We start from the raw sequence: 10,960 nt of genomic DNA, 5'->3' as shown, positions 1-10,960 counted from the left end.
AGAGACAGCAAAGACAGCAGAGACAGCAGAGACGAGACAGAGACAACAGAGACAACAGAGACAGCAGAGACAGCAGAGACGAGACAGAGACAGCAGAGACAGCAGAGACAGCAAAGACAGCAGAGACGAGACAGAGACAGCAGAGACAGCAGAGACAGCAAAGACAGCAGAGACGAGACAGAGACAACAGAGACAGCAGAGACAGCAAAGACAGCAGAGACAGCAGAGACGAGACAGAGACAGCAGAGACAGCAGAGACAGCAGAGACAGCAAAGACAGCAGAGACAGCAGAGACGAGACAGAGACAACAGAGACAACAGAGACAGCAGAGACAGCAGAGACGAGACAGAGACAGCAGAGACAGCAGAGACAGCAAAGACAGCAGAGACGAGACAGAGACAGCAGAGACAGCAGAGACAGCAAAGACAGCAGAGACGAGACAGAGACAACAGAGACAGCAGAGACAGCAGAGACGAGACATAGACAGACAGAGACGAGACATAGACAGACAGAGACAGCAGAGACAGCCGAGACAGCAGAGACAGACAGAGGTCATATATGACGGCAGGGAATATTGTTTATGGAAACTTGGCAATATAAATTACTGTTAGGATGAACATAATATTTTCATGTTCATATTATGTGAAATCAACAGGCATTTATAGACGTAAAGTCTAAAACCTGAATACATTTGATACACATATGGTAAGGATGTCACGGTGTCAAGTTTTACGAGTATTGTGAGAAGAAACAGTGAAATACTAAACTTTCTGAATGAAATGTAATGCTATAGTCACATAAACAGACAGATTAAAAAATTACTTTTCATGGAGTTTGCTTTTTTAAAAAGTTAATATTGAACTGAAATGATTGTTGCAGACTACAAGTCTCACGATTATTCATTTTTAGCTGTTAAGATTACATTGCGACCTTGATAGCCACGTCATTTACTTTCCAATACGTCTTAAGAGATCATTATATATACGGAAATAAGTGCACATACTGTATATTCAACAACTAAATGCAAAGAATAATATGGCTTTCTCTTCCCAATCCTCTGAGGAATAAATCTGGATCTATGTGTGAGTGCATTCCTGGAGGATTTAAAATGACTTTGATTTAACTTTTTTTGAAAGTCCCAGAAGCCCTGATCGCTGTCGTCTGATAGTGTCTGTCCTGCTGCTCTGCTTTTTGTCAAAACTCTTAACAACACTTTCAAATGTATGCACACATCTTTTACAAATGTGCTGCCTGTTTTTGTTTCACAGAGGTAAATCCTCAGAGATAAGACAGCTCTGTTAGTTTTGTGCATAAATTCCCTTACAGAGATTAAAAAATGACACAAAAGCGCATAGACCTCAGCACAGCGCCTTTTAAACAGACAGTATGTTCCGGAGAGATAGTGCGCTCTGCAGAGGAAACCTTGAAGCAGGGTATTATTTTGTTCACTCTACATAAATATTTAACAACACAGGTTGGCCACCAAAGAGCTATACAACGAGCACGGGGGAACAAAGGGGAAACTGTGTGAATAGGAAGAGAAATTGAAATTTGGGGAGGTTGTAGCTTGGGTTCGGGGGATCCTTTGCCGGTCCTAAAAGTGTCAGGCCGAGCTGTCCGGTGCTGACAGGTTGACACCATCATTTAGTCATCAGTTCAAGGTCATTTGCCAGATTGATGGATAGGGCCCAGGGCCAGAGGAGTGGCTCTCAAAGGGGCCGCTGGTCTGTTGTTCAGCTGCCGACACTGTGTTTACACGCTGTTGTCTCGGGGCAGAACGAGCAGCCCCCTCTGCTGCCAACCTGAGCCAGCCTGGCCATCCGGGGGTGCAGATCCCAGAGAAAGGAGGGAGAATCTGCAGGACAAAGGAAGGGAACAGGAGGGAGCGAGGGGAGGGGAGCTGTCTGTGGCCTGAGAGGAGGGACGGGCCCAGGGATATGACTGATTACAGCAGGGGTCACAGGTCAAGGCCAATGCCCAGGCAAAGGGGGCAGGACGGGGGATATGAGGCACCCACAGAGGGGTAGTGCTAAAAGAAAGAAAAGGAACAAAAAGAAGGTCTTTTGAAAGGAGGTTTCATTAAATGTCTAGTTTTGCTGTAGCTTCAGATGCTGCCCATTAATTATAAAACACCCCTGCAATTTTCCACACAAATGAGACTGTTGGTTTTCTAAAACATCTTCAACATAAAGATTAATTCATGTAAAATATGGCTGTAATTAATGAATACAATTCCTTGCCCTGAGCATCAATTAGTCGACTAAAATGGGGCATGGCCTTAGCAAGAGGTCTCCAAACTAACCTCTATGATCCGGCCATATCTGACCCAAAGTGCTCTCACAAGACAAGAAAAGAGCTAGTGAAATATATATTTGTATGTAAAACAGAAGAATAAAATCCCATATCTCCAGCTAACTCAATCCATGCCTTTTCCTTTCTGCTGTTGTCCATACAAGTTCTTTATAATCCCAATAAAACGCCACTGACTGACTCGACTAAACAGCTAAAGGACGACAGCGCTAATGTGCAATAAAAACACCAACACAGTTAAATTGTGCTTACTGTTCAAGATCGAAAATGGCTATTGTAAAATCAATCCATGGTGTGCTCACACTAGCCATGATTTGGTCCTGTTTGGAGCCCATTTTAGTCCTGATGTTGACTCGGTTTGGTCAGGTTCTAGTCCTGGTTTAGTCCTGGTTTAGCCCTAGTCTAGTCCTGGTTTAGTCCTGGTTTAGTCCTGGTTTAGTCCTGGTTTAGTCCTGGTTTAGTCCTGGTCCAGTCATGGTTTAGTCCTGGTTTAGCCCTGGTCTAGTCCTGGTTTAGTCCTGGTTTAGCCCTGGTCTAGTCCTGGTTTAGTCCTGGTTTAGTCTTGTCTTTGTCGTTGTCTACTCAGGAATCTACTTCAAATCTACTTTAGTACAGAATAGAGCTGGGCGATATTAACAAAAATGAATATACCAATACTTTTTTCAAGTATCCCAATTATTATATTCAGATGATATTATGTGTTAATATTATGTGGCCTGGGAACGCCTCGGGATCCCCCCGGAGGAGTTAGAGGAAGTGTCTGGGGAGAAGGAAGTCTGGGAGTCCCTGCTCAGACTGCTGCCCCCGCGACCCGGCCCCGGATAAAGCGGCAGAAGATGGATGGATGGATTATGTGTTAAGATATTAGTCCTGGTTCAGTCTTGCTTTAGACCTATTTTACTCATTGGTGAAGATCTGGTTTGGTCCCATTTTAGTCCTTGATGAAGATCTAGTTTAATACTGGTTTTAAAATGTGTTTTTAAATGTAATGGTGAAGTTTAAGCATCCAACTAATGAGAATGGACTGAAAAAATGGAAATTGTATACTTTACTTTAAATACATTTACACTGTCTTTTTAAACAACGTATATGCGCAATATTCAAATATTTTCATATCTTCACAATATTATGTATGTTTCGATATAGCGCCCCTCTCTAGTACAGATGTTGGTATATTTTGTGGTTGTGACTACATTGGTATCCACTGTATTACAAACCAATGATGCAGCACGGCTTCGTTCTTTATTGTTCACCCCAATCCTCTTGTGTCTCGATATCGCAGCTCATACATGTTTTATTGTTTGGTCTAAATTAGAAAAATGCTCATTAAATGCTTAACATGAGTCACCACAGGGACAATTTAACTCTCATGAAACAATTCATCTGCAGCAATGCCACATAAAAATAATACATCATGCTGATCTCCATTCTCACAATTAGAACAGAGTAACATGTGACAACAGCTGCCCTACGCCGCCTGATTACAAATGCCTGTTTAAAACCAAAGCAGTCCGAACGCCTCAATGAAACGCTTCAAACAGCCACCGTAGCATGTTTTCTAGCTGCTTGCTCAGCAAAGACACAATAATGAACGGTCGAACAACAATGCCAACAGGGTACGCGGCGAGTGTGAGCGCTGCTGTGTCGGTATTGGCTGGAGACGTACGAACATCTAGAAGGGATACTTGTGTGTTTATCAGAGCAGCCAATCAGGTCGTCTCTGCCACTGTTACCAGGTGAATAACTGTCCTGTCCTCGTGCCATGTGGAGACCTGCTGCGAATGTACAGTAAGACAAAGAGAAACAATAAGGCTGCTTCACACTTGTCCTGGTTAAGTCCTGCATTGATCACAGCGTAGTCCTAATTAAAGTTTAGTTTATTTTTACCATTTGAAGTTAGAAAAGCACATTAAAAAGCTCAAAGTGCACAGTAAATCACAAAAAGTATCAAGAAACAGTTAGTGACATTTTGAAATACACAAGCTAAAAATGATTAAGATGCTAGAAAGGTAGATCAAGTGCTAGATCAAAGTTCAAAGTGTGTTGTTCAAGCTTGTGACAGCTGGTGGGAAGAAGCTTTTAGCGTGACAGGACGTCTTACATTTAATGGAATGATATCTTTGAACATGGCTCTGCAGCGTGGCCGGAGTGGTCGTGAAGGATTTGAAGGACTCTACGTTTGTAAAGAGCCTCAAGCACAGGAAGGTCACAGTTCAGTTTATTTTAGCAAAGTGGACCACATTATTTAAAGTGTTTCTCTCTTTGGCTGTGGTGTTACTGAACTACACAGTAAAACAGCCAACAATACTTTCAATGCTGCAGGGATGAAAGTTTAGATTTGTTAGATGTTTTAGATTCATTTTGGCACTTTGTCAGTATAAATTGTTATACAATATGATGTTACTCACGTGTGGTTGAGAGGTTGTCATCCCTGGTTTTTTATATTAGGCTAACGCTAACTCCCCTGTTGAAAGTTCAGTTCACAAACACTGGAAGGGTTTATATTTGTGCGTATATGCACTTAAATGCTAAAAGTATGCACAAATTTAGATTGAACAACTTGCTACGGCTGGGCGAAAAGCCCAAAAACTACAATATTCATAATCCATTCAACCTTTTAGCAGTATCTGAACCTCAACCAAGACATTTACAGACACATTTTAGCACATTTATAAAATTACCGAACATTATCAAAATGGCAGCTGTCATTGGAATGAAATCATGATTTGATTTTTATCCCCATATTGCCCAGCCCAACAACTTGCTATCACTATTTTACACAAAGCGTCATAATGTTACAATGTAACACACTATATAATACCCTTAAGTACAACGTTATCACAGACTATTACAGGCTGCTATAAAGCTGTGTTTTAAGTAGACACAGAGAAACCTTGAAGGGCTCAGTGGAGTGGGCCGCTCTCTTCCTTCTGCTTTATCTTTATCACAAAACAAGGTGCTGTTAAGGAAATCATTCTTAACGTTATTTCTGACATCTACTTATTGTACATCATGGAGGAACGTCTATAGTTGCTGAGACTAGGGTAATAACACAATTTTATTGAAGCTATGATTCGCTTAAAGCTGGAATGTTTTTGCCGACACTGGACGACTATTGGCTGAACGATATTACATTGTTGTGATACATAAAGTAGGCTGAGATCTGGAGAAAACAAGGCACGTTGTTGACAGTAAAATGTCCCCCCGCATGCATAAATGTGTGAAAATAATGTAAACAAATGGGTCACAAAGAGACAACTCTCTCATTTCAAACCTAGTGTGCATTTGGTGTACTATTATATCTATGTAAAAACAGTATGCGGCCGTTTTGATGTATTTTCATATTTGATTATGTGTGCACTAAATGAATGATGACCTGTTTGCTGGAGCCTTAGTAGCTTTGTGATTAATGCGTGTGCGAGAATGAAATGTACAATCGATCCCTTGCTTCCTTCCTGCCCTGTCCGATGTGCTCTTGAAGGTCAGCTCTGTGAGAGATGACCACTTCCACCAACCTGTGTATGTGTGCGTGTGTGCGTGCGTGTGTGTATGTGCGTGTGTGTGTGTGTGCGTGTGTGCGTATGTATGTGTGTGTGTGCGTGCGTGCGTGTATGTGTGTGTGTGCGTGTGCGTGCGTGCGTGTATGTGTATGTGTATGTGTGCGTGTGCGTGTGCGTGCGTATGTATGTGTGCGTGCGTGTGCGTGCGTGTGTGTGCGTGCGTGTATGTGTATGTGTGCGTGTGTGTGTGCGTGCGTATGTATGTGTGCGTGTGTGCGTGCGTGTGTGTATGTGCGTGTGTGTGTGTGTGCGTGCGTGCGTGTATGTGTGTGTGTGCGTGCGTGCGTGTATGTGTATGTGTGCGTGTGCGTGCGTATGTATGTGTGCGTGCGTGTGCGTGCGTGTGTGTGCGTGCGTGTATGTGTATGTGTGCGTGCGTATGTATGTGTGCGTGCGTGTGTGTGTGTGCGCGTATGTGTGCGTGTGTGCGTGCGCGTGTGTGTGCGTGTGCGTGTGTGCGTGCGTGTGCGCGTGTGCGTGCGTGTGCGCGTGTGCGTGTGTGTGCGTGTGCGCGTGCGTGCGTGCATGTGTGCGTGTGTGTGCGTGTATGTGTGCGTGTGCGTGTGTATGTGTGCGTGTGCGTGTGCGTGTGCGTGTGTATGTGTGCGTGTGCGTGTGTAGCACCAACAGATTAGCATCCAACCGCACCTTTATGTATGTGTTTTTAAGAGCAGAATGATTGTGCTGCCGGGAGCTGCCTGAATATCATTTGCATGTCATTATACTTTTGTTTTGGCTCGGTTCAGGAGGTGAAAAACGCCCCACGCCATATCATTCTGTGTACTTCACGAACTGAGCCACATTTAGATACCATTAAGATAAAAGGTTTTAACAGAATATTGTGAGGTTCGTAGCCGCTAATTCGAAAGAGCAAGTACTTCTGTTTGGATTGATTTAGTTCAGAAAAACAACTGCAAGTACTGTGTCTAAGAACGGTCAGTATTTCACATATTGACTGGAACTGCCTTTGACATTTTCACTTTTTTATCAAATCTAAACCCCGCCCAGCAGTGTCTATCACAGTAAACAAACCACCACTGATACACAATACATTTATCAGAAAGGCCTCACGGCTCCGAAAAATATGAAAATGAATCATGTTGATAAACCTTTCAAGATTGTCCATCAGTCTGTGGTGTGGTGTCATCTTTTGAATAACAGCCATCAAACAACTACATACAAATCAAATCATACTGCCAACAGGAAGAGTGGTTTCAGTCCAAATACATAGCATTAACAAAAGGAATTTTCAACCTATGAGCTTCATTTTCTGTAGAACTCTTACAGTTCAGGCTTGTGCCACAAAGCAAGTGTTGACTGTATTGAAATGGTAATAGTCAACGTGTCAATAGGTGTTAATAAAATATGTTATCTTAGGTCAAAACAACCAGTTTGAGTAATCTTACATTTCTGATATTTAGAGCTGCAATGATTAAACAACTAATCATGGCTAATTGACAATAACAATAATCCTATTTATATATTTTTTATCTGGATTATAAAGACTCTAGAACACGTACAAAAAAGACTGTGGCATTGTTAAATCAAAATGTCAAAAAAATATTTCAAATTCAAATCAGACTTTATTTATAATTAATCTAAAAGCATTCAGTCACCATATGTCAACATTTATTTGGTTGAACATGCATTTAAAAAGTCTCAATGTACAAGAGAAATAATCGTTTTACTAGTCAACTAATTGAAAAAAATATTTGCTGACTAGTCGACTACCAAAATAAGGGTTAGTGACAGCCCTACTCATCATAGCATGTGCAGTAAAAGACCTTCAAATACTGCAAAACCCAAACAGCTGGCCCGCTTTTGAGTGTTCTTGTACTCCAGATATTGATTTTCTCTTTTACATTTTTGCAGCAAAGTAGCATATCATACAAAACACTTGTGAATGTGGTTGTTTTATAAAGTTGTCCTGTGTCCAATGTCTTTGAACCCACAGATAATTACAGCTAATGCAGCCAAAGCTGTGATAATGAATCACACTGTAATGTCCACCATTCTGTTCTCCAAACTGCATTTGCTCAACAACTGTAGCCCGGTTTATGAGCTAATTAGCTAATGGTAGATCCTCGTGCCGGTGGCCTGCCTCTTAAACCAATCACAGCCCGTGATTCTTGATGCATGAGGTCCATATTATAACGGGTCGCGCCGCATTTATGGCTCGGAGAGGAAGCGCCGTGATGTCCCGACTGCTCACTCTGTCTTTCTCCCCCGCTTGTTTGTCAATCCTGCCGACTCATCATTTCTCTTTTGAACGTATTTTTCTCACTACGTTTTTTAATAGCTTTGTCTGGCCTCTCATTTGTTCTGTCTCGGTCTTTGTTAGCGCATCGCTCCATCTCTCCAGCTAATCTAAACTAGCAGTAGTGGGAGTGTGAGATGCTGCGTTTGAGCGATGTAGGTGTCTCCCTTCCCTTCACTCAGAGCGCCCGGCTGCAACTATTGATTTTCCAAGTGCATTATTTAATATATCTACTTCATATCTCGCCTTTATGAATAATAACAACATGCATGAAGGGTCAGCAGGAAAAAATGACTTTGGCAGCACTTAAATACACAGAAGAATTTACTCAGTTTTTCTACACATTTTACAGGTACGCTCTATGTTAAATTGAGATAGTAATTCTTCACGGATCACATGACAGAGTCAGCCAAAGCCAAGGTAAAGGGAAAAGGAAGGGCATCTGGTGTAAACTTAATAGGCTATATTCAAAATCACCAATCAGAGCACATGAGAAGGCAGTTGTTTTCTTTGTACTCAATTACAGGTATTTTGGTGTCTGAAAATCCCTTTACTGTTGGCTCGCCTCTCCACAGATCTGACCTGTAACTTTGCCTGTTGGCATCCCATGTTTGCCTTCATAGAGATAAATATGTTTTATGCCGTACTGTGCCAAAGACAGTTACCAGTCCTCGTTATGCTTGGCGCAGCAGTGCAATTTCCCAATCAGCACTTTTAAACGACCTAATTCAATAAATGACAAAAGATATTCTGCCAGCTGTAAATACCCATTCAATGCCACACATTGTACAGCTGCAGCAACACAATCTTAACTCTGTGTATCAATGAGAAAGTGCATCACTGGTTTAGTGACCTCTGCTCCGCGTCACATTGTGTGAACTGTCATGGGAAAGCGTCCAACAGCGTGTCAATAGCCAGCGCGGCTCACAAAAGCACAAACAAACAGGGCCTCACGTCTTGGCAACATTATTACCACAGCCTATTACTGAGGCCGCTCCACCGTGTATGCATGTGTTAGGAGCAAGCAAGAAAAAGAAGAAATTGCACATTGATGATGCCAATGAAGAGATCAAGGTTGCAGCAATGTGCTCTGACACGTATCAGTGGCAGAGGTCCAGGGCTGTACGAGAGGAGGAGGCAGTGAGAGGAAGAAAGCAGTGCACTAATGATGTGGAAATGTGTCCAGTCAAATCACAATACTGCGTCTTGACTGGCTCTAAACAGAAGTGACAATTTACTCAAAAGTGCATTTATCTAGCATTTATTCTATGTTATGTTTGGATATAAAGTGTTATCTGAACTATTCAGACTCTAAAACAAATACAAAAAGACCCTTTGACAGCAGAATTATTAAATCAAAATGTTTTCATCAATAATACATTTTATGCATACATATTTTCTATTCAGAAGCCTTCAGTCACAACATTAATTTGGTTAATGATGTATTTAAAAAGTCTCAATGTACAAGATAAATAGTCGACTAATTGGACACATTATTGCTCCTTAGTCGACTACTCAAATAATGGTTAGGGACAGTCTATTCCAGAAATGATTTAAAATTTACATTTTAGGGGGAATGATAAAACAATATTGTTATTAACTATATAATCATTTTCTTTAAGAAAGATCCAGGGATTCAAAGTAAAGGCTTGTGTTTTTAGTGGAGAGTTACAGAGTGATATATTCCTTCTGTAATAACATCGCACAGACTAAATCCCTAATCCAATGTTTAAGGTCAAATAAAAACAAACAAACATATAAAATCTGAACCTAACACCAGCACACATAATCCATGCAGAACGCTTCCGTCTATTCTGTCAGTGAAACACCTTGTTGTGGGGCATTGTGCGTTGTGCTCACCTGTTGTTGTTCCTGAGTTTGACATGTCCCCCCGGCTCTAGGATCTGTCCGTTCTTGAGCCAGGTGAGCTGTGGCTCCGGCTCGCCCTGGGCCTGGCAGGTGAAGATGGCCGTGGTGCCCACAGGTCGAGCGATGGACTGAGGAGGCTGGATAAACTCAGCTGGAGCTGCACAGACAGAAACACAGGCTGCATCACTCCAAACCCAAACAAACTGTCTGGGGAAATACTTATTATTATGAGTACTTCAGTTATGATTTTCAACTAACTGAAGCTATTAAAAGAGGAGATGTAGAGAGATGGTTGTTATTTTAACCATAGTCAGTACGGATGGGTGATACTGACAAAAATCCCAACAAATATATTCAAACATACAATAATCTTCAGAAATGAGCTACCTCTGATTTTCTTGGTTGTATAAGTATAAAAAAAGGGAATGGACCCCACAATTAACTACAAAAATGCAGCTATATTGCTATAAACTGTGCCATTTAGATTAAAATAGACGACTCAATATTCTCATATTGCATAAACAGCAACTGCAATACTGTCCATTCTTTAATATGTACATGAACTCTCAAGGCTTCCCATTTAAAAACAGCATAAATATACATTACAGTTTGTAGACGTTGAATGGTTCAGGAAAACAAAGTGCTAAAAAACCACAGCAAAAGTCTAAAAATAAAATTGTATGCATCAGTTTCATGTGGAAGAAAACCTTCACAGCTAAAATGATAAGGTTTGATGATTCGTGGCTTGAGGTCGTCAGCTGTGGTCAATTAACAGCAGTGTCTCATTCATAAGAAAAGGTTTAGCCAACAACCTGAACAGCCGCTTCGTTAATGCAGAGATACCAGCTCTGGCAAAGTCATTAGAGCAACATCAGATGAAGTTTAACTCCTGGTTCGGCACCTTTATTTAACCCGACGAACAAAAGACCAACTGTATCATCTTCTTTGTATTCATTACTGTCCC

At 41.5% G+C, this 10,960-nt stretch overlaps 1 protein-coding gene across 1 annotated transcript in view; it reads right to left on the bottom strand.

Moving 5' to 3' along the window:
• The window catches only part of igdcc3 (immunoglobulin superfamily, DCC subclass, member 3), a 70,381-nt gene that overhangs the window by 10,807 nt on the left and 48,614 nt on the right, over nt 1-10,960 (bottom strand). Inside the window, exon 7 of the mRNA XM_072464501.1 lies at nt 9,988-10,153. Within this exon, the coding sequence (XP_072320602.1) occupies nt 9,988-10,153 (166 nt within the window). The remainder of the gene's footprint in view (nt 1-9,987; nt 10,154-10,960) is intronic.

This window comes from Eucyclogobius newberryi, unplaced genomic scaffold (genome assembly GCF_026437365.1).
Source record: "Eucyclogobius newberryi isolate DKJ021-1_F unplaced genomic scaffold, fEucNew1.0.hap1 SCAF_5, whole genome shotgun sequence".
NCBI classification, from domain to species: domain Eukaryota; kingdom Metazoa; phylum Chordata; class Actinopteri; order Gobiiformes; family Gobiidae; genus Eucyclogobius; species Eucyclogobius newberryi.
Note: the sequence above shows the minus strand (reverse complement) of the source record. Positions and strands in the feature narration are given on the sequence as shown.